Source organism: Scyliorhinus torazame, chromosome 15, assembly GCF_047496885.1.
Source record: "Scyliorhinus torazame isolate Kashiwa2021f chromosome 15, sScyTor2.1, whole genome shotgun sequence".
NCBI lineage: Eukaryota > Metazoa > Chordata > Chondrichthyes > Carcharhiniformes > Scyliorhinidae > Scyliorhinus > Scyliorhinus torazame.
This window is the reverse complement of record NC_092721.1, coordinates 155869279-155893972: the sequence shown is the minus strand read 5'-3', so window position 1 is coordinate 155893972 and position 24694 is coordinate 155869279. Positions and strand designations below refer to the sequence as shown.

The 24694-nt window shown below is 49.9% G+C and overlaps 1 protein-coding gene across 1 annotated transcript in view; it reads right to left on the bottom strand.

The window, feature by feature from the left end:
• The window catches only part of b3glcta (beta 3-glucosyltransferase a), a 348327-nt gene that overhangs the window by 290718 nt on the left and 32915 nt on the right, over positions 1–24694 (bottom strand). The window contains exon 4 of the mRNA XM_072476984.1: positions 5668–5777. Within this exon, the coding sequence (XP_072333085.1) occupies positions 5668–5777 (110 nt within the window). The remainder of the gene's footprint in view (positions 1–5667; positions 5778–24694) is intronic.

Below are 24694 nucleotides of genomic sequence, written 5' to 3'. Positions count from 1 at the left end.
CGGGGCACACCGGCGAGGCAGGACGGAGAATCCCGCTGCTGGCGGGGCACACAGGCGAGGCAGGACGGAGAATCCCGCTGCCGGCGGGGCACACCGGCGAGGCAGGACGGAGAATCCCGCTGCTGGCGGGGCACACCGGTGAGGTAGGACGGAGAATCCCGCTGCCGGCAGGGCACACCGGTGAGGCGGGACGGAGAATCCCGCTGCCGGCGTGGCACACCAGCGAGGCAGGACTGAGAATCCTGCTGCCGGCGGGTCACACCGGCGAGGCAGGACGGAGAATCCCGCTGCCGGCGGGGCACACCGGCGAGGCAGGACGGAGAATCCCGCTGCCGGCGGGGCACACCGGCGAGGCAGGACGGAGAATCCCGCTGCCGGCGGGGCACACCGGCGAGGCAGGACGGAGAATCCCGCTGCCGGCGGGGCACACCGGCCAGGCAGGACGGAGAATCCCGCTGCTGGCGGGGCACACCGGCGAGGCAGGACGGAGAATCCCGCCGCCGGCGGGGCACACCGGTGAGGCAGGACTGAGAATCCTGCTGCCGGCGGGGCACACCGGCGAGGCAGGACGGAGAATCCCGCTGCCGGCGTGGCACACCAGCGAGGCAGGACGGAGAATCCTGCTGCCGGCGTGGCACACCGGAGAGGCAGGACGGAGAATCCCGCTGCCGGCGGGGCACACCGGAGAGGCGGGACGGAGAATCCCGCTGCCGGCAGGGCACACCGGTGAGGCGGGACGGAGAATCCCGCTGCCGGCGGGGCACACCGGCCAGGCAGGACGGAGAATCCCGCTGCCGGCGGGGCACACCGGTGAGGCGGGACGGAGATTCCCGCTGCCGGCAGGGCACACCTGCCAGGCAGGACGGAGAATCCCGCTGCCGGCGGGGCACACCGGCGAGGCGGGACGGAGAATCCTGCTGCCGGCGGGGCACACCGGTGAGGCAGGATGGATACTCCCGCTGCCGGCGGGGCACACCGGCGAGGCAGGACGGAGAATCCCGCTGCCGGCGGAGCACACCGGCGAGGCAGGACGGAGAATCCCGCTGCCGGCGGAGCACACCGGCCAGGCAGGACGGAGAGTTCCGCTGCCGGCGGGGCACACCGGCGAGGCAGGACGGAGAATCCCGCTGCCGGCGGGGCACACTGGTGAGGCAGGACGGAGAAGCCCGCTGCCGGCGTGGCACACTGGTGAGGCAGGACAGAGAATCCCGCTGCCGGCGGGGCACACCGGCGAGGCAGGACGGAGAATCCCGCTGCCGGCGGGGCACACCGGCGAGGCAGGACGGAGAATCCCGCTGCCGGCGGGGCACACCGGTGAGGCAGAATGGAGAATCCTGCCCGGAAGCTTTGCAAAAAAGCAGTTTAAAAGGAATTTGAACAAGTGTTAAAGGACATTCCAGATATAACATGACAATAGCCATAACCCAGCCATAACCGAAACATTCACATCATCTTCAGATTGCTTTTCGGGCTGGCTACAGAATAATTGGGCTGGATACTCTGCTGCCGGTAGCGGAGTTCCCGATGCAGTGGAGAATCCAGGGACAGGCAGAAAATGGGATCGCCATCCGGCGTCGATCCCGTTCCGATGCTCCGGTCCCCTACTGGCGTCGGGATCAAAGTTCACACTCTACGCCATCGAGAGGATAAAAGTGGGTCTTTATGACCCATTTGCATCCTATTAACTGGCCGGGAAGCATATTCTCCCGCCCGTGTGATTCTCCAGTCCTCTGGGACAGGAATCATGGGAGTGAGAATTGGTGCAGATCTTATACAAACATGGCCTTGACGTGGGCCAAGACTGTGACTCTAGAAGAGAGTTGTCCCCAAAGTCCATCGGCAGGCCACCCTCCCTCCTACAATGCATGATCTGCCCACCCCACCCATACCAGAACCCCCACCAGGGACCCCCCCCAATTAGAGAGACCCCCACCAGGGACCCCACCAATTAGAGAGACCCCCACCAGAGACCCCTAATTAGAGAGACCCCTAAATAATAATAAATCATCTTTTTTGTCACAAGTAAGCTTACATTAACACTGCAATGAAGTTACTGTGACAAGCCCCAAGTCGCCATATTGCAGCGCCTGTTCGGGTACTGAGGGAGAATTCAGAATGTCCAATTCACCTAACAGCACATCTTTCAGGACTTGTGGGAGGAAACCCACGCAGACACGGGGAGAACGTGCAGACTCCAAATAGACAGTGACCCAAGCCGGGTTGACCCTGGCGCTGTGAAACAACAGTGCTAACCACTGTGTTACCATGCTGCCCAAAATAGAGAACCATCACCAGTGACCCCCTCATTAGAGAAACCGCCATCAGAGAGCCCAAGGGTTGGAACCATAGAATTTACAGTGCAGAAAGAGGCCATTCGGCCCATCGAGTCTGCGCCCGCCCTTGGAAAGAGCACCTTACATAAGCCCTCGCCTCCACCCTATCCCCATAACCCAGCCTAATGTGTTTGGACACTAAGGGCAATTTAGCAAGGCCAATCCGCCTAACCTGCACAACTTTGGACTGTGGGTGGAAACTGGAGAACCCGGAAGAAACCCACGCACACACGGGGAGGACAGTCAGAAGGAGGGGACATAGTCTCAAATAAGAGCTGGCCATTTAGGGCTGAGATGAGGAGACATTTCTTCATTCAGAGGGTTTGGAGTCTTTAAGCATTCACAGATTTCCACGGTATAGAATAGTTACTGAATATATTCAAGGCTGACATCAACAGATTTTTAAAACACTCTTTAAGGTAAAAAAGTGGAGTTGAGGTTCCGAATCAGCCATAGTCTTACTGAATAGTGCAGCAGGTTTGAAGGGCCACATGGCCTACTCCTGTCTATAGTCTAATGGTTTACATTCTGTTGACTGTCCAGCTCAGAACGCAGAGAGTTAAGAGATGTCCTAATAGAGTTTTTCAAGGTGATGCAATGTTTTGATAGAGCAGATAAAGAGAAAAAATATTCCATTGGGAGTAGGTCAATAAGTAGTCATGGATCCAACATCATTGGCAAAAGGAGAGACAAGGATAAATATTTTTGCTCTCAGAATTGTCAGGATCTGGAACAGTCGAACATCATGGTGGTGGAATGATTCCATAAATCATTTTAAAATGGAGTTAAACAGGTGCTTGAGGATGAAGAACTTACAGGATTATAAACATAAAGCAGGATGCAAGGTTAAACCCAACTGCTATTTCAAAGGTCCAGCACAGGCCCAATGGGCCAAATGGCCTCCTTCTGTGCTGTACAATTCCATGATTTTATTTATACTTTGTCATTAATATTGGATCCAGACCTTCTGCTTCTACTAAAATCAAAGCTAAGTGTTAAGAACTAGATATATTTTTAAGTACCTTCTTGTGGCACGGTATATGTACATTTGTGCGTGCTAGGAACAAAATGTAGGGTACGATTTAACCGAAAGGTTTCTCAAGTGTGGTAGCGAGCGGAAATTGCCACGAGCTTCCCACCCTTGCGTCTGCCAGGCTGTCACCGCTATAAAACATTAATTGGTTCACTTAACGAGACCCCACGGGCTTCTCACCTCAAATCAAGGTCCTGCCGGCTAATCCGCCAGGACTACACTCGCCAGCCCCCTGTTACAAGGGAGAGCAGCACTTAAACCGATCTTGCACAGCCAACCCCACTCAACTCGCAGCCATGACACCGAGAAGACCAGCCCCACGATTTGGCGAAGCCGACCTGGGCAAATGACTACAGAAGTTGGCCCACAACCGACGGGAGAGGGCCCAGATGGGTGGCGGGGTCCCAGGCATCAGAGTCCTCACCACCCAGGAAGAAGGCACCCTGGAGGCCAGATGGGATGCCCTGTTCCCCCGAGGGTCACGGAGGGTCAGCCACAAGGCAGCCATTGCTGCCTGGGAGTAAGTGTCAGCGGCAGTCAGCTCAGGAGCGTGACCCAGTGCCACAAGAAGGTCAATGATCTCCACCGGGCCGCTCGGGTGAGTTGACACCCGACAACCGAGCCCCACACATGCTCTTCCCCCCATACTCCCAATCCACCCCCTGTACCCCCCAACACCCTCCAAACGGCCCATCTCCCCAAGCCGCCGCGCCCGCCCCAAGAGTAGCCCCTCTCACCCGCAAGATGTCGGGCATGATTTAACCAAAAGGTTTCTAAGTGTGGTAGCGAGCGGGAGCTGCCAGGCGTGCAGCTAGCAATGCCCCTTTGGTGTCCCCACAGGAGAAGTTGGCCCACAACCGATGGGAAGGGACCCAGATGGGCGGTGGGGTGTCGGACATTGGAGCCCTCGCCCCCTAGGTGGAACAGGCCTGGAAAGGCCGCGGGAATGGCCGAGGACAGAGCTGTGACCACTGGACAGGTCTGCACATGGTTCAGAGGTGAGGAACCACCTGCTTGCCCCCCACCCAGATGACCTGTCAAATGTGAGTTGTTAATGCCATACAGACTGACCCATCCCTCCCACTGACCACATGTTCATTCTCCTGTGGGACCTGCAGCCGTCGGCGCTGGACCATTCAGGCTGGTTCGCCACCTCCTGTCTCCCAAGAGAACACCTCAGAGGAGAGCTCCGAGGATGCCATAGTCATGAAATACAGCCCCTACTGTAACAGTGCAGATTTTTTACTTTCAAGATAAATCATCCTTCTGACCTCAGTTTGAATAACATTCATGTGGCGTTATGGGTTGTTTTTTGTTGTCAATGGTTGTACATAGAAACAGACTTAAAATGCCATAAAACCATATCATTGGGTATTGTCGTAGTAAGTTTACCAGGAGATTTTCATCCCATTCATCTGGGCTACGTAGAAGCCCAGGTGCTAGAGGTGGGCAAAGAGTATGCTAAACAAAATCACCAGTCAGTCTATTATAATCATGCACTGTATTAATAAAAGACTCAGTGAAGCAGCGTGAGGCCTATTTTTGTCCAAATCTACATTTCAAACTTCCAAATGCTTACACAGTTGCTGTAACAGTCTGTCTCCACTCAGGCAGAGTATATTAACTTCATGTTGTCACTTCATAGGTTCCGGGCTCTTTGTTATAGTTTCTATTTATTCTAAAATATCATGATAATTTGTCTTCATATGTAGGGCAAGTCTATAAATTTGCCTTTCGAGCCTATAATATGCTGGGAAATGTGTTTTTAAATCCAATATCAATGGAGAAATCGAATGTTGTTGGGCGTGGAATTGGTTGTTAGTAGTGTAAAATGGCACGGTAGTGAATTGGCAGCCCATTTTACACCACACCTGACCTTCCATTGACTTTAACAAAGAAAACGGTCTGCCGATTCACTGTAGGCCCATTTTATGCTACTTTATCTCCATTACGTCCACACGCTTTGGGATTCAATCATCATTAAAATAAATCAATGTATTTTCCTGGCTTTAATAAGTCATCTGAGCTTCAGGACATTTCAGTACACACACAGCACAACAAAGATGATGCTATTCAACACCAGCTTACTATTATCCTGGCTCATCTCTAAACCAGAATGCCATTTCCAGATTATTAAAAACACAGAAACGTCAGCCCTTTTCAGCTGTAAGGCTTTATGATTGAAACTATCTAAATGTTAATTTCCAAGCAAGGCTAGTTTATCCTTTATATAGACGCAAAACAATTCAATTACCACCGTGTGGATTAGCGTCGCTAGTTGTGACTTCTTCAGATACTTACCTGACTCAAAGCCTCAGCCTGCAGTAAGATGTCCTGTTTGAGATTGGTTGCTTGTGTTGCATGAAAGGATTGCTTCTGACTCTGAATAACGAAAACAATTTCATCGATCTCTGTAAAATAAAAAAGGAACATCAGGAATAATGCACGATTATGTTAAAATACATCGATCTGCTTTGCGATTAAGCGATCTGTTTAAGCGATAAGGACCATTCCAAAACAATTCGGTTTCCATATTTTCTTGCTTTGCGAGTTTTGTGCTCAAGTGACTCGATGTTAGTTCTGGGCAATTAATAGATACTCCCAAGTTATCTGCAGCAGAAATGGAAGCAGAGCAAACTTCCCTCCACTATGTCACAGCAATGCAATAGTGTGGCATATTCCACAAAAACATGGGGCGGAATGTTCCTTTTTTGACTACGGGTGCAATTTAACGGAAACATTTCTGAGGGCGCGATCCAATGGCCACACTGCGCCCATTGTGGACGGGATCACTTTTTGGCAAATCTGCATATTAGAGCGAGACATCAAGTCTCACTCTAATGTGCGGATTCCCGAGGTACCTGAGGCTTTGGGATTCATCCTCTTCGCCTCAGAAATCTTGGACGAGCGCCGTTCAGCACTGGTTCCCACAAACAGGGACCGGACGGAACGGCACTTGTGGGGGTCTCCCAGGGGATAGAGCCCCCCAGCTGATGCCCTTTGGGTAGGGTGGAGCCCCGGCACTGGTTCTACCTGGCACCCTAGCAGTGTCACCTGGGAGTGCCCTGTGTGGGTGTTGTGGGGAAAGGGGGAGAGGTTGGGGATAAGTTCAGGAGGCCTTGGAGATTGGATTTGTTTATTGTCACGTGTACCGAGGAACACTGAAAAGTATTTTTCTGCATACAGCTCAAACAGATAATTTAGTTCATGAAAAGAAAATACATAATAGGGCAACACAAGGTACATCACAGGCATCGGATGGAGTATACAGGAGTGTCGTATTAATCAGGTCAGTCCATAAGAGGGTCATTTAGGAGTCTGGTAACAGCGGAGAAGAAGCTGTTTTTGAATCTGTTCATGCGTGTTCTTAAACTTTTATATCTCCTGCCCGATGAAACCATTTTTAAATCTCTCGTTGCACTGGTGAGTTCCGGCGAGCAGAACTCTCCACTGTGTAAAACGGGGCTATGTGTGGTCTCTTATAGAACAAGAGTCGCAATGAATAGCCATGTGTTTCTAGGCACTGCGAGCGCCCGGAAACATGCGGCTAAATGCACTCACGGGGGCATGTTGATCCCTTGGGAGAATCGCACCCAAAGTGTCATTTGTAGTGGGTTTTGTTGGGAGTTTCCTGTCGGCTCTGCCAGTGAGTTCCCCTCCACTACCTAATGACACTTAGTCGGGCCCCGAGTAATTTCTCACAGGTTTAGCCCACACTTCAAATTTTCTTCATCACTGGGGAGTTGAACTCAAATCGGGCCGCCATTTTGAAAGGCCCCTCGGTCTCTAAGTGAGTTTTCCCCCCACCCATGGGCAATTTCACTCCCCACACACATCTGCATTACCCACACACACCCAAGTGAGGACACCCCACTATGGCAGTCATTTTCAAATCCAAGGTCACGACCCGCGGGTGGGTCACGGGGTGGGTGTCGGGAAGGTCGCAGGGCCATGCGTTGCAGCATTCCCGATCAAAAGGAGTGCCCTACGGCGCAACCGGCTTTTAGAAATTCCGGCCGCAACCGGCTTTCAGAATGCCGGCCATTCTGCGCATGCATGCCCCCTCAGCAGTGCGCAGGCCTGGAGCACAGAATGCCTCCGTCTGACGCTGACGTCACGTGTTCTGGGCGCAAGAGCGATTACTCCATTTTGCAGCTGACAGCAGTGCTGGTGTGAACTCCAGGGCCTCTGGTGAATAACCCATGAAGAAGAAGATGAAAACTGAAACAAAGCAGCATAAAGATGATTACTTGAGGTGTGGGTTATTAATTGTGCCACTACAAATCAGGATTCAAAGTTCATGTCTGTTATATGCAGGGAATCACTGGCAAATGAAAGTTTAAAACCCTCAAAACTACGTGAAAATGGGGGTCACAAAGGTCGACCGACATAGCTCACTAAGGATGGCCGGTTGGTAAAACTGGGTACCAGTCAAAAGAGTTTGAAAAATACTGCGCTATGGGATCACTGGCCCCCACACACTCCCACCCGTAACCCCCCCCAACCTTCCTAGAGGCCCCTTAGCTGCCCTGCACGCCTACCCCCCCCCCCCCCTCACCCACCCTTCATAACCACCCTCCACCTTCCTTTCACGGGCATGCCCCCACTCGGGCCCTGACCCTTGGTAGTGTCACCTTGGCACTGGGCACCCTTGCACTGGCAGTTGGCATCACCCCTGCTAGCTTGACAGTGCCAACCGGGCACCTTGGCAGTGCCATGGTGTCCTCGTTCCAGGGGGAGGGTCAGGGGTCCACCCTGCACTATTCCTGGCCACCGAGAAGCCTCCAATCTCCTGCCCACCCCCCCGAGTGCTGTTCCCCTGCTCCACATTCATGTGGGCCCCCATGTGGACCAGTACTGAATGGCACCTGACTAAGGCCTCCCTGAGAAGGCCAGTAGATCCCAGAAGTCCGGTAGATACCGGGTAAGTAGGCCTTAAGTAGGTTTACGGCCCACATGCGCGAGCACGGCTTGGACCCACTGATTGTGGGCGGGTTCCTCATCCCGACCAAGTTAGGTAGACCCCGCAAGGCATCATGGCTGTTGGGAAGCCCGCGGGAGGCTTCACCTGGGATCTACTGGCCACGTCGTGCTCCCATTGGGGAGCACATGGCCGACAGATCCACAGATCGCGCCCTACAATGTCTGCTGCAGCACAGTGTGGTTGATGGAAGCTGGGAGACCCTGCTCCTGGGATCTACTCACTTGCAATGCCTTGCGAGGTCTAACACGATCTTGCAAGACGTTGTGATGTAAATCCTGCCCAATGTGGGTGGGATCATTTTTTGAGCAAATCTGCTAGTCTCACTTTAATGTGCAGATTCCCGAGGCGTGGGACCTCGGGCGAGCTCCCTTCAGTATTGGTCTCCACAAATAGAGAGCGGACAGAACAAACCTTGTGGGCGTTTCCCAGGGGATCAGAGGCCGTCAGGTGCATTCCCTTTGGGCAGAGTGGTACCCTGGCACTGCTGGTGCCACATGACACCCTGGCACCACCACCTGGGTGCCAACCTGGCACTACCAATTAATAAAAGCAGTCCAGGTGGCATTGCCAGCTGGCAGGGACACTGCCAGGGTGCCAGGTTGGCACTGCCAACCAGGATCCCTGTTAAGTCATTTGTGATGGGGGGAGGGGCAATCGAGTGGGGAAATACTGCTGGCAATAAACCCATTTTGTGTCTCCCATTCGATTCTCCACCCCTCCGCCTTTCCCACCCTCTGAAAATAGGGGGGAGGCATAAAACTCCACCCCCCCCCCCGGCCCGGGGCCATAAAACTCCTCCCCCCCTCCCATGACGTGGTCAGAATGAAACTGCCATCTTGGTCTGAATTGCTTTGTCTCGTGAACTCATGCCCAAAAGTATTGGGGTTGCTAAACTATTTTCATATGTGACCTATCCCTTCTAAATCCTTGCATTGTGCGAGGCTAATTCATTTGAATGCATAAAATCTTCAAGCTTTTATTGTGCAGTCACGCACAATAGCCTTAATTGTGCAGCACGGGCAGCACGGTAGCCTTGTGGATAGCACAATTGCGTCACAGCTCCAGGGTCCCAGGTTCGATTCCAGCTTGGGTTACTGTCTGTGCGGAGTCTGCACATCCTCCCCGTGTGTGCGTGGGTTTCCTCCGGGTACTCCGGTTTCCTCCCACAGTCCAAAGATGTGCGGGTTAGGTGGATTGGCCATAATAAATTGCCCTTAGTGTCCAAAATTGCCCTTAGTGTTGGGTGGGGTTACTGGGTTATGGGGATAGGGTGGAGGTGTTGACCTTGGGTAGGGTGCTCTTTCCAAGAGCCGGTGCAGACTCGATGGGCCGAATGGCCTCCTTCTGCACTGTAAATTCTATGATACATGTGTGGTATATTAAAGAAAACAATTTGCGAGTGGCCTGAACAGTATCTTCCAGGTTGCCTCATGATTTGTAGATGCTGACCTGGGCAGATTACTTAGGTTGCAGGAATATTGGGGTGAATTTTACGAAGTGCTGGATTCCCTGCCTACCTCAGCTAATAGATCGAAGGAAGGTGTTCCCTTTGTGTCAAGGGAGGGTGAAGGGAGAACGATGATAACCTAGCAGTGTAAAATCTTTGGGGGGGGGTGGGGCTGCTGTTAAGGAAGGATCCCTCCTCCCCTGCCCACCACCAGCTCATGCAGGGAAATCACTGCACTGGGCACTTGTCACAGGCCTCTCCCACTGCCAGTGAAATCCCAGCAGCGGAGGCATGAGGCCCTGAAGTGAGAATTACTTGCTGCAAGCTTCCCGAAGCTCGGCTGATCTGCCAGGACTACGATCGGCAGCCCCCCGACAACAAGGAGAGCAGCACTTAAACCCCCTCCTGCACAGTCATCCCCATTCAGCCCATAGCCATGCTGCCGAGAAGACTAGCTCCATGATTCGTGGATGCTGACCTGGGCAGATTACTGGATGCGGTCGAGGCCAGAGGGGCCTGTTCCTCTTGAGGGTCATTGAGAGTCAGCCACAGGGCAGCCAGTGCCGCCTGATAGGATATGGCAGCAGCCGTTTGGAGAGTGTGACCAGGAGGACCGGCACCTTGTGCCGTAAGAAGTTCACAGCCTTCACTAGACCGCACGGGTGAGTTGGCACCGGACCCCAGACCCCCCACAAATCCTCCTCGACCCCGGTGCACACACTGATCATGGAGACGTCCCCGGTGCTGGGCTCTAGGCCTTTGGTGTTCGGATGTTGGCCGATGCAGCCATGGTGTTGCCCCCCACAGTGTCCAGGCATCACAGTCTGATTGGGATGCTAGGCAGTAACCCCCACATGCTACATGGCCCGCCCACTCACGGGAATCTGCTTGGGATGTGTGAAGTGCTCACTTAACTACCACTGCCAATCCCCAATTAACAATAGCCCTCAGCCGCGCGACCAGAGGCCTCCGCAGTCAGTGGAAATTATGGGTGGTCGGTGGGGCAGGAATTGCCCCCGAACAGGACCACACGATCCAAGGATTGGCATGGCAGTGCCATGGATGCCCAGATCCGCCCCCCCTCCCAACGGCAGCCCATCCCGACTGAGGCTAGCCCCCTCGGGGGCTCCCCCACCCCTCTCCAAGCACTGGGGCAGCAACCCCAGTGTCCCCGGGGCTCAATCCCTGGAAATATGGCTACTCACCTCCTTGGGTCCCCGCGGCAGCCTTTCTGCCAGCTTCACGTTTTTTAAAAAGGAGTCAATCGGCGCCCATGTTACCACTTGCTGGGGACGCAGTTAAATCACAGGGAATGTTAGATAGGGGGTCGCTCTCATTTACTGTTTGGAGATTGGGCTTAAGTAGTGATCATTGGCTTCTCACCACGCTAAGGCGGGATCCTGATTTCGCCAACGGAAGCTTGGCAACAGATTTGGGCCCAACGCAGTTCTTGATTTTAGCCTCTCTTGCTATTTAATGGTCTTGTCACGTTCTTGCTTATGCGTAACACGGCCATTAAATTGCACCCATAATCTTTACATTGCAAAACGCCCAGACAAGATATAAAACCATCTGTCATCCAATGGACATTTCTTCTCTGTCACTTCTAACCTGAAGCTTCTGTTGGGGTATCTGAGTGCGGGCAGCAGTGGGGTGATGCTTCCCCAAGGACGGGGGCGGGGGGCAGGGGGCGGGGGGGGGGGGGCACCCTTTACAAATGTTTGTCTTCTGTCCGCTCCACACCAGCCATTACAAATACACACACATGTCTGATTTCTCTCCTTGCAGAAGAGAGCACACAAATTGGCAAGAAGCAGAGACCCTGGGGGCACCACATCAGCCAGTGGCAATACATCCTGACCTGCTCCATTGTTCCAAGAAGCAGCAGGTGCCATCAGCTACCTGAGCCTCCTGAGGCACTGGTGTTCAGGCAGGTCAAGAGAGCTGAATTTATTCTTGTAGATTGTTGTTTTGGGGGTCTTCCAAACTAAGGTGTTATGTAGTTACATTGTGTACCTTGCGTTGCCCTGTTATGTATTTCTTTTGTTTCCTTTTCTTTTCATGTACTTAATGATCTGTTGAGTGCTTGCAGAAAAATACTTTCCCCTGTACCTCGGTACACATGACAATAAACAAAATCCAAATCCAAGTGTAGCTGCATTTACAAAATGCTGTTGTGGTACCTGGCAGCAGAGGAGTATAGCTGAAGGTGATTGAAGTGCTAGACAGGTAAAGTGTAAAGTGCGTTCTCAGAAGTTGGCAACAACCTGTCACCTGCTCATGGCTAGAGCTCTTCAGTTCAATTGATCAAAGCCTTCTCAGCTTGTCAGATTCACTGAAGGAGCCCTTCTCTCTGTGCACTTGCTTAATTACTTGCTCGACAAATCCAAAGAACGTTCCCTGCTCACCTTCAGTCCCACTCTGGTGAAAGCCGGAATAGAGGGCAGGATCCTGACCCAATCTCCATTTCACAAAATTTTATTCTCTCACATTCACATTAACCTAATCATATTCTTTCTGTCTGAGGTACTAAAAACTGTACAACTCCTCACCTCCACCCTCTTCCCTTCCCCATACAATTCTCAGCCTTTTAAAACACAAACTTCAAATCACCGAACCTAAACTAAGCATGATTTCCTGATTCATTTCCTCTCCTCTGGTAATTCTTTCCACATTTTGTTGTGTTCTGCATTATGGTTAATGGTGTCCTTTGCACAGGTTTCCGAACAGTAAAAGTGTATACAGTCAGCAATTTTATATCAACCCTTCAGGGCTAGATCCAGAACTGACAATCCTATTCAACTGGGGTGTCCACTGAACAAAATTCATTAAAATGTGAACATAATGTTGTACAATAAAATTACTTATCTATTAAAAGTACATATTGAAGCAAAATTCAAGTGCCACAGAAAAGAACATCTTAGTGGATCAACCGTCTATCGTGCAGACCACACGATTTTCTTTTCCATTAAAGCCAATTGAAAATATATTTGGGTGGGTTGTATTACAGGTGGCCAGTCGACTTTCTACCCTTTTCTACCTGTACCTCAAGTTGTATTTACTTGCACTATCTTTCGAATTCATAAAATCAATAACCTGATTCATTTATTACAGAAAATGAATCTTTATTCGGTGGATTACATCTCATTATTATCCATAAAAGACTTTTAATATTGTTATAATCCTCTGGGCCAGTGCGCAGTCAATTCCAGCCCTATCTGACCCAGAGTCACAAGACAATTGAAATGCACAATTCTTAGAATTAATTCTTCGAAAAACACCCAAAGTCTTTGGCCTATGGCTTCCCAATAACCAGAGTCACCAGGTTTGTAAATCTAGGGGCAGCACGGCGGCACAGTGTTTAGCATTGCTGCCTGTGGCGCTGAGGACCCGGGTTCGAATCCCGGCCCTGGGTCACTGTCCGTGTGGAGTTTGCACATTCTCCCCGTGTTTGCGTGGGTTTCACCCCCACAACCCAAAAATGTGCAAGGTCGTTGGAATGGCCATGCTAAATTGCCCCTTAATTGGAAAAAACAAAATTTCAAAAACGTTTGTAAATCTAAACAAAATTATTTATTAATCACAATAATTAAATATGCAGCAAATACAACTGGACACACACAAGATTGACAACAAACTCAGAGGGAAAAGGGGGGTGTTATGGCCCATGGTTTAGAAAACTCCAAAGTATATCATGGAGTCTACCTGATCTACAACTGTTTATTAATTTGGGTTACGATGAGCACAAGATCCTACCCTTCAGGTGTTATCCAGAGTTCTTAGACACTTCTAATCAAAAAATCAAGCTTTATTCTATCAATTTAGTTAACATTTTTATAAACACACACAGTAAGAATTATCAACTACAAACATAAAGACCCCACACTATGTATAACCCTTAATAAATTCCCCCTTAACTGTTCCAATTCAATAACAAAATCCAAGTAAAACCAGAAATCACTTTTCAACGGTGTGGCCCAGCACACGGCACTCTTACTGGTATATGACTTGTTAGTGATACTCTGTTCCCCTTCTCAAACAACAGGTTTGAATTCCTTCCAGAAAGCAATTATCTCTTTTAAGTTATCAAGTAGTCTAGAAACTGCTTTTAAAATGAAGATAGAGAGGGACACTTCTTTCAACCTGTCCAGTTCAAAACCAGTCCAGAACTCAAAGCGAAAGTAAAACGTCCAGAGCCACAAACCAGCTCCAAACTCAAAACGGAAGTAAAAACTCATATAGAGCCAGAGCCCAGCTCCCCCCACACAATGACATCACTGAAGCCATGTGATAAGACAGACATTTTCTTAAAAGGGACACTCCCATGACAAGGGAGGTAAAAATAATTGTAAAAGGATGAGAGTCTTTTGTTTCAGATTGTTATCTTCTAGCACACCTTCCTTCAGTCTAGGCTTTCAGTTTGAGGTTTCTGCTTTCGGTCTGTAATGGTTTTCACTGTAGATTCTTCCAGGTTCTCAAAAAGTTCAGAAATACAGCAGCTATGCAACTTTTCTGGAGGAAGAGAGAGTGAGAGAGACTCACAGCTCCTCCTCTGAACATCCAGGACCCAACTGTCCTTTCCTTGGTTCTCTGAAAATCATCCTAGTCAGGCAGAACCCAATCACTCCCTGTTGCCGGGCAGAATACAGCCTTTTGCCAATGTCATTTCCGCGCCAGCTGGCGGGGCAACAAAGGCCGTTTCCGCCAGCTGGCGGGGCGGAAATTCCTCCGGCGTCGGCCTAGCCCCTCAATGTTGGGGCTCGGCCCCCAAAGATGCGGAGCATTCCGCACCTTTGGGGCGGCGCGATGCCCGTCTGATTGGCGCCGTTTTGGGCGCCAGTCGGCGGACATCGCGCCGTTTCCGGAGAATTTCGCCCCAGGTCCTCCAACTTTTGTATCCCTGCCCTGTGCCACCCCGAAAACCCTCCACCTGTTCTTCCTGGGGCGAACCGGTAGTTCCCCCGTAATGGGGTCCACGCCGAGGCCCCAACTTCCCCCCATGCCGCCTCCAGATAAGAATTATTCTTATGTAAAAAAACAAAGGCTGCTCAGCAAAGAAAAGTCTTTGCAGAGAAGAAAGTTTGTCTGCCAATTAATTCCAGTTTTGACACTACTGGGCAAATATTTTAGGTTACAGGAAGCCCGCATGACAATCATGGTACTGCGATTGTGTTAGCATAGATAATGTGAGAAAGAAAGCTTGCATTGAAAAGCACTTTCCACAGCCTCAGGACTAGCTAAAGTGTTTCACAGCCATCTAATTGCTTTTGTGGTGTAATCAATTCAAGTCCAAAATGTACAAAACAATGAATGGTGTAATCACTTACGCGGTAACGAGAATGTCAGAAAATCTATGTTCAAACGTTCCAATATTCTGTTTGCTTGACGGCATAAACTAAACTGTGTAAAGTTGAGAAAGCCGTTGAAAGGACTTACAGGAGCCATGCCTTTACAGAGGCATAGAGTACAAAAGCAAGCTAAACTTTAGAAAACATTGGTTAGGCCTCAGCTGAAGAATTGTGGTCATTTCTGAGAATCATACCATAGGGAGGATGTTAACCGTCAGAAGATAATTATTAAATGTTACCATATAAAAGGGACTGTAGTATGGTGAGAGAGTGGGGATTTCTCTCATTCTTGCAGAGAAGGGTAAGGGGGAATTTGATAGACATTGTCACATGTACCGAAGTACAGTGAAAAGTATCTTTCTGCGGACAAGGGAACGTACACAGTAGACAAAAAGAATAATCGACAAAGTATATAGGCGAATAAGTAATTTGTTACAGTGCGGAACAAGGGCCAAACAAAGCAAATATGACATGTGCAAGAGCAGCATAGGGCGTCATGAATAGTGTCTTACAGGGAACTGATCAGTCCGAGGGAGAGTTGTTGAGGAGTCTAGTAGCTGTGGGGAAGAAGCTGTTCCTATATCTGGATGTGCGGGTCTTCAGGCTTCTGTATCTTCTGCCTGATGGAAGGGTCTGGAAGAAGGCAATGCCTGGGTGAGAGGGGTCTCTTGACAATGCTGTCTACCTTCCTGAGGCAGCAGGAGGTGTAGACAGAATCAATGGGAGGGTGGTAAGTTTGTGTGATGCATTGTGCTGAGTTCACCACACTCTGCAGTTTCTTGCGATCTTGGGCCGAGCAGTTGCCATACCAGGCTGTGATGCAGCCGGATAGGATGCTCTCTCTGGCATATCTGTAGAAGTTTGTGAGAGTCGATGCAGACATGCCAAATTTCTTTAGCTTTCATAGGAAGTAGAGACGTTGTTGGGCTTTCTTGACTGTTGCATCAACATGAGTGGACCAGGACAGACTGTTGGTGATGGTGACCCCCAGGAACTTAAAGCTATCGACCATCTTCACTTCGTAGTCACTGATGTAGACAGGGGGTGTATCGTACTATGCTTCCTGAAGTCGATGATCAGTTCCTTGGTTTTGCTGACATTTAGAGAGAGGTTGTTTTCGGTTCACGATGCAACCAAGTGATCTATCTCCCCTCTGTAGTCTGACTCGTCGATGTTTGAGATACGACCCACCACAGTCGTATCATCCACAAACTTATAGATCAAATGGGAGTTAAATCTTGCCATATAGATGCGGCACGGTGGTGCTGTCGTTAGCAGTGCTGCCTCAGGCGCCGAGGTCCCAGGTTCGATCCCTGCCCTGAGTCACTGTCCGTGTGGAGTTTGCACATTCTCCCTGTGTCTGCCTGGGTCTCACCCCCAGAACCCAAAGATGTGCAGGGTAGGTGGATTGGCCACGCTAAATTGCCCCTTAATTGGAAAAAATAATTGGGTACTCTAAATTTTTTTTAAAAAAATAAATCTTGCCACAGAGTCGCGTGTGTATAGGGAGTACAGTAGAGGACTGAGCACACATCCTTGCGGGGCTCCGGTGTTGAGGACTATTGTGAAGGGTTTTGATAAGAATAAATAAGGAGAAACTGTTTCCTGTGGCATTCGGACCAGTAATCAGAGGACATAAATTTAGTTATTGACAAATAGAACCAGAGGTGACATGAAAAAAAACTTCTTTTTTTTAACGCAAGTCAATATCATCTGGGGTGTACTGCCTGAAAGGTAGGCAAAAGCAGATTCAATAATAACAACTTTCAAATGGAAATTGGATAAATATTTGGAAGTGAAATATTTGCATCACAATGGAGAAAAGAGAGAGAAATTTGATAGCTCTTTGAATGAGCAGACAGAAACAATGGGATAATCAGTCTCCTATGCTGCATCATTCTATGGTTGTAAGTAACCATTGCTTTACAAAATGTATGCATGGAAAATATTCATTCTTCTCACCTACCTATCAGAAACACTGGAGATGGGTACAAATTCCACTTAAAGTACTTTGAGTGAATATAAATGCAGGGCTTAATTAGACATCATTTTGCTCCTGAATGCTGGCTTCCCTGTTTCATCTCTCTCAAAGTCAACTGTGCGGCGAGTACAGAAAATCTCAGGTCACCAGTATGAAGAATTTTATTGATCGTTAAAAAACAATCAATTGCTTTCATCTATTTCTTTGAAGTAAAGTAGTATTTTTTTTTTAACCATTTGGTCCCTAAAATCCAGAGAACCATGGAAGGTTACAGTTCAGAAAGAGGCCATTCATTCAGTCCATCGTGTCTGCCCTGACCACCTCTCTGAACTTGCTACCCACATATCTCCCAGCCTGACAGGTGCACCACAATGACCCCAATCACCACTCAAGCTCCAAAGCTCGGAGCTCAAGCTGGTGACACTTCTTGCACGTGTGGCCATCTAGGACACCAGGGGAGCTCCACATCTTTCCACATATTACAAGCCATGCATTCCACATGACCTAAATTGTCCTAACATGGCTTAAATTTACTCCCCTTCATTAACTTTATTTTACTTATGCAGGACTTTCTCTCGCACTCTCCTCTAAGTGCTGCTGACTGCCTGTCTTGGGGTCCACCTCTCGCACTTTCCTCTAGTTGCTGTTGACTGTCTGCCCCAGGGTGCACCTCTCACACTCTCTTCTAGATGCTGCTGACTGCCTGTCCTGGGTCCACCTCCCGCACTCTCCTCTAGGTGCAGCTCACTGCCTGTCCTGGGGTCGTCCTCTTGCAAATTCCTCTAGGTGCAGCTCACTGGCTGTCCCAAGGTTGTCCTCTCGCACTCTCCTCTGGTGCTGCTGCCTGTCCCAAGGTCCACCTCTAGGTGCGGCTGACTGCCTGCCCCAGGGTCCTCCTCTCGCACTCTCCTCTAGGTGCAGTGATTGCCTAGCGCAGTATCCTCCTCGCGGTGCTGCTGACTGCATTTCCCAGGGTCATCCTCGCACATTTTCAGGGTCGTCCTCTCGCATTCTCCTCTAGGTGCAGCTGACTGCCTGTCCCAGGGTCCTCCTCTCGCACTCTCCTCTAGGTGCAGTGATTGCTTAGCGCAGTCTCCACCTCTCGGTGCTGCTGAAAGCATTTCCCAGGGTCGTCCTCTCGCATTCTCCTCTAGGTGCAGCTGACTGCCTGTCCCAGGGTCATCCTCTCGCACTCTCCTCTAGGTGCTGCTAACTGCTTGGTGCAGTGTCCTCCACCCACACTCTCCTCTAAGTGCTGCTGACTAACTGTCTCAGGGGCGTCCTCTCACATTCTCCTCTAGATGCTGCTGCCTGCCTGTCCCAGGGTCGGACTCTCCTCTAGGTGTGGTTGATTACCTGTCTCAGGGGGTTCCTCTCACATTCTCCTCTAGGTGCAGCTGACTGCCTGTCCTAGGATCCTCCTCTCACATTCTCTTCTAGGTACTGCTGACTGCCTGTCCCAGGGCCACCTCTCACAATCTCCTCTAGGTGCGGCTGACTGCCTGTCCTGGGGGCCACCTCTCACAATCTCCTCTACCTGCAGCTGACTGCCTGTCTCCGGGTGTCCTCTCGCACTTTCCTCTAGGTTACTGCTGACTGCCTGTCCTGGGGTCGTCCTCACTCACTCTCCTCTACCTGCAGCTGACTGCCCGTCTCCGGGTGTCCTCTCGCACTTTCCTCTAGGTACTGCTGACTGCCTGTCCTGCGGTCGTCCTCACTCACTCTCCTCTAGGTGCAGCTGACTGCCTGTCTCCGGGTGTCCTCTCACACTCTCCTCTAGGTGCGGCTGACTGCCTGTCCTGGGGGCCACCTCTCACAATCTCCTCTACCTGCAGCTGACTGCCTGTCTCCGGGTGTCCTCTCACACTTTCCTCTAGGTACTGCTGACTGCCTGTCCCAGGGTCATCCTCTCGCACTTTCCTCTAGGTGAAGCTCACTGCCTGCCCAGGGTCGTCCTCTCGCACTCTCCTCTAGGTGCTACTGACTGCCTATCCCAGGGTCGTCCCCTCACACTCTCCTCTAGGTGCTACTGACTGCCTATCCCAGGGTCGTCCCCTCACACTCTCCTCTAGGTGCAGCTCTGCCTGCTCCTGGGTCATGCTCTTGCACTCTCCTCTAGGTGCTGCTGACTGCCTATCCCAAGGTCCTACTCTAGGTGTGGCTGGCTCATTGTCCCAGGGTCCTCCTCTCGCACTCTCCCCCAGGTGCAGCTGATTGCCTGGAGCAGAATCCTCCTCTCGGTGCTGCTGACTGCATTTCCCAGGGTCAGCCTCTCACATTCTCCTCTAGGTGCGGTTGACTGCCTGTCCCAAGGTCTCCTCTAGATGTAGCTCACTGCATGTCCCAGGGTTGTCCTCTCGCACTCTCCTCTTGTTGCTAACTGCCTGGCGCAGTGTCCTCCTCCCACACTCTGCTCGGTGCTGCTGACCGCCTGTCTCAGGGTCCTCCTCTAGGTGCGGCTGACTGCCTGTCCCAAGGCCCTCCTCTCAGTGTAGCTCATTGCATGTCCCTGTCCCAGGGTTGTCATATCATTTTTAAAGCTAGATTGCAATCCCAGATGAAATAATATTCTTTACTATAGGTTATGTTGTGATCTCTGGTGCCTATCTGTCCAAAATAAAATACTTATTGCAAACAAAAAAAGAGAATGGAGGCTACTGCCGCCTTCAAAATGAAAATAAATTAGGCTGTATGAAGTTTTCCAGAGAGCAGGTCAAGCGCCGTGCATGCAGACTTGATGTTAAATGCCCTCTGTGTACGTGCCAAATAACAGAGCAATGTTGCTTCCATTTTCTAGCTGCTGGCAAGCAAGGCAAGTGAACTGTGAGGATCAATGGTTTTCTTAAAAGTAAGAGACGGCCAGAGACACAAATAGGCAGTTTATCTATTGCACAGGATCTCACAACAGAATCTGCTCGACAGAGCCATTCAGGAGGGCAGGACAGAGCAGTGCTAGTATTAGCTCTGCACACAGCTCCAGGACTTCTGGTCAACAGCCTACAAAACAGAAACTTAACTCTGGAACAAAGCAGTGCAAGGATGATTTCTTGAGATATACTTTTGTCCTTCAATAGGACCGGCACGTTTATGTTTCCATAAAGATGAAGACAGCACAAAGGAACTGGCCGAAATCTCCACCTGATATGCGCATTGTCATCTCCTCCTTTGCACCTGTGTCAAGCGAGATCATGAGGACCACGCAGGCTCCCCTTTCACGTTAAAGGTAAACAAACATGGCACTTGTCGGGAAGGTCGGCCGGCTTGGGTCCCAAAGGTCATTGGTTGCTAAAAGTGGGTCCCAGGGAAAAAAAATTGAAAAACACTGATCGATATTGTTGCCCACCATCCATCACACGCCACTAAATGATTTACAGCTCACACTATTGGCCTGTTATTAGTTTTAAAGTTGAAGCAAATTGGGTTCCGAGATAAGACAAGCACAGGAGTATTTTTCATTGTCTGAACAATGTGAAGGAATTGTGTTTTGGTATATTGCATGTAATGCAATTTTTAAAATCCAAACCAAATCTATAACGCGACAAGGCTCTGTGGATTGGTTCAGCAGAGATGTGAAAACAGCCTACAGCGGGCAATTAAGTCCAAAAGGAGCATACAAAGGTAGGTGGGAAAGCAAGTTGCAAGGAGGATCTGTAAAGACATATAGATAAGTAAAGTAAGTGGGCAAAAATTTGGAAGATGGACCACAATACGTGAAGGATTATCCACTTGGCAGGAAGAATAGAAAAGAAAAACATTTAAATGGAGAGACTGCAGAATGCTGTGGTACAGAGGGATCTGGGTGTCCTTGTACATGAATCAGAAAAGGTTAGCATGCAGGTACAGCAAGTAATTAGGAATAGAAATGGGAGGTTGGCCTTTATTGCAACTGTGCAGGACATTAGTAAGAAAGCACCAAGAGTATAATAATAATCTTTATTGTCACATGTAGGCTTGCATTAACACTGCACTGAAGTTACTGAGAAAAGCCACAGGTTGCCACATTCCGGCGCCTGGTCAGGTACACTGAGGGAGAATTCAGAATGTCCAATTCACCTAACAAGCACATCTTTCGGGACTTGTGGGAGGAAACCGGAGTACCCGGAGGAAACCCACGTAGACAAAGGGAGAACGTGTAGACTCCACACAGACAGTGACCCAAGCCGGGAATCGAACCTGGGACCCTGGAGCTGTGAAGCAACAGTGTTAAAAACTATGATACCATACTTTTGGTCTCCTTACTTAATGACGGATGCAATTCACAGAATGTTCAGTAGGCTGCTTCCTGCGATGAAGGGGTTGCCATGTAAGGAAACATTGAGTAGGTTAGGCCTACACTCACTGGTGTTCAGAAAATTGAATGGTGATCCTCTCAAAAGGTACTGAGAAGACTTGAAAGGGTAAATGTTGAGAGGATGTTTCCTATTATGGGAGAATCTCAAAATAGGCAGCACAGCTTATAAATAAAAGGGGCGGGATTCTCCGTTGCCTGACGCCGATATCATAATCGACAATCGGTCGGAGAATCCCATTTTACGACTGAATCGGAGGCGCACCTGTTTTTGGATGCTTCACCCCCTCCAAAGCGGCATCATCAGGGAGTACGCTGCACGCCATTGGGATGGCCTCAGGACGTCATCTGAGGGCCCTCCTCAATGCTCCGCCCCCGATGGGCCGAGTCCATGACGGCGTGGATCACTTGTGCTCTCAGTTTTCGTCAACCTCGTGTGGCAGCTACAGACTGTGCTCAACGCCGCCAGTCGAGGGGACCGTGCCGCTGGCGGGGGGCTTCGGCGAGGGCTTGGGGACTGGTATGGGGGGGGGGGGAGCCTTGCCACTGGCCGGGTGGGCACTATCTGCCAGGTCGGGTCCGCGCAAGGCCGGCATCATATTGTACGGTGCGACTGCTGCAGGTTGTCGCCGTGCACATGCGTGACCACGGGCTCGGCCATTCTCCGGCCGTTTTTGGCAGGTGACCATCTATAATCTTACCCAATGGCGGAGGGAGTGAGTGGCCCACTCCTGCTCCTATTTCCTGTGAACCTGGAGATCCCGGTTGACCACAAACTGAACTGCCCTGGCCCTATAAATGCCATGGTTGCAAGAGCAAGTCAAAGGCTAGGAATCCACGTCCTGACTCTTAAAACCCTGTCCACAGTCTACAAGGCACAAATGTGGTGGAATCCCTTGCCTGGATCAGTGCAGCTGTAACAACACTCGTGACGCTGGACTCTATCCAGGACAACGCAGTCTGCTTGATTGGTACCCCATCCACAAACAATTACTCCATCCACCGCCAATGCACAGTGCCACCTACAAGATGCACAGCAGGAACTTCCCAAGGCTCCTTAGGCAGCATGTTCCAAACCCACAACCGCCACCATCTACAAGAGCAAGGGCGGCAGATACACGGGAACATCACCGCCTGGAGGTTCCCTTCCAAGTCACTCACCATCCTGGCTTGGAAATATATCGCTGTTCCGTCACGGTCGCTGGGTCAAAATGCTGGAACTCCCTCCCTAACAGCACAGTGGGTGTACCTGCACCATATGGACTGCAGCGGTTCAAGGAGGCAGCTCACCACCACCTTCGCAAGGGCAATTAGGGATGGGCAATAAATACTGGCCAAGTCTGGGCCAGCACGGTAGCATTGTGGATAGCACAATTGCTTCATAGCTCCAGGGTCCCAGGTTCGATTCCGGCTTGGGTCACGGTCTGTGCGGAGTCTGCACATCCTCCCCGTGTGTGCGTGGGTTTCCTCCGGGTCCTCCGGTTTCCTCCCACAGTCCAAAGATGTGCGGGTTAGGTGGATTGGCCATGATAAATTGCCCTTAGTGTCCAAAATTGCCCTTAGTGTTGGGTGGGGTTACTGGGTTATGGGGATAGGGTGGAGGTGTTGACCTTGGGTAAGGTGCTCTTTCCAAGAGCCGGTTCAGACTCGATGGGCCGAATGGCCTCCTTCTGCACTGTAAATTCTATGAAGTCAGCGATGCCCACATCCCTGGAGTGAATAATTTTTTTTAAATATTATGATCCCGTAAAATGTATGGCACAGAAATTTGCATTAATAGGGATGGATCAAAACTCAAAGTGCTTGCTATCTTACTCATCTGAAACTGATGACAACTTAGATGCTGTCAATGCATACGAAGGCAGTGCCCCTCAACATCCCCTCCAACCCAATCCCAATCCCAGACTGGCCAGTAGGTTGCAATGCTGGAGCCAATAAGACAGGCCCCAGTGAGGTGGGGGATTGTAGGGGCTTCATTCAGGAGGGCATGGTGCGGGGGGAATTGTGCAGTTAAATGTGAAAATGAGTCGGTGATTCCATGCTTCTCCATAAATGTGAACTGTTGGGATATCCCTGCAGATGTAATCAATCCAAAATAGCTGAACTAACAAGACGCTGTCCTTTTACATTCTTAGTAATACTGCATAAATCCTGAAAAAAGTTACACCTTGTTGAATTAGACTTTACAGGGGTTTGTTTTATCTCACAAACCGACAGGGTCCTAGACGTAAAAACAGAAAATGCTGGAAACACTCAGCACGTCAGGCAGAGAAGCAGAGTTAATGTTTCAGGTTGAAAACCTTTCATCAAAACGCTGAAAAGTTAGAAATGTGATTGATTATAGGCAACTGAAAGGTTGGGTGTGGAAATTGAAAAAAAGTCGGTCTGTGATAGGGTGGAAGGCAGGAGAAATTAAATGATAAAGACCTTGGAGGCCGTGGTGAGGGGTTCAGAGATCCCTGACGAGTGGAGCTCATTAGTGCAGGAAATGGGATTAAGTGCGGCCTCGGCAGGACGTTCTTCACCAAGGCCCAGAGATGAAGCAGAATACCATTTAATAGCAGGGTCATTCTCAGTGCTGCCAGTGCTGGGAAACACCAAGCTAAACGTGCTCAATATTGAACTCTTGTTTCATTTCTGTTAAAACGCCCTCTGTCTCATCTCATTAAAGTCAGTCTTACTGAAGTCTAAAATTCTAATAGCGGATTGCATTGGGCAGAATCATGTTACAATCACCATTTGATAAATATTCATGCACAATTAAGTTACTAATTAAATCCGGCTCATTACTCATGACTAAATCCAATATTGCTTGGCCTCTTATCCAGGACATATTGCTGTAGAAAATTATCTACATCACACTCCAAAAATTCACTACCATTCTGACAGGTGCTTCACTGACTTTCCCAATCTGTGTTAAAGTTAAAATCCCCCATTAATACTACTTTGCCTGAACGACACACTTGCCTAATATCTGCATTTGTACAATCTAGCACTGCCCAGTTTCTACCAAGGGATCTATACACAACACCGATCACAGTTTTAGACCCTTTACTGTTCTTCAGCTCCACTCACACGGTCTCCACAGGATGCTTTCCCCTCATTACATCCTCTCTCACCAATGAATTGATTGTGTTTCTAATCAGTCCCCCCCGGCCTCAAGCAATACTGCTGGATTTGCATTATGTTTAGAACAATAAGGTTACAGTACAAAACTTATGGCATTGCAAGACTTAGAAGTAAACTAAGGTAACTCTACTCTTGCAGTGAGATGTAGCAG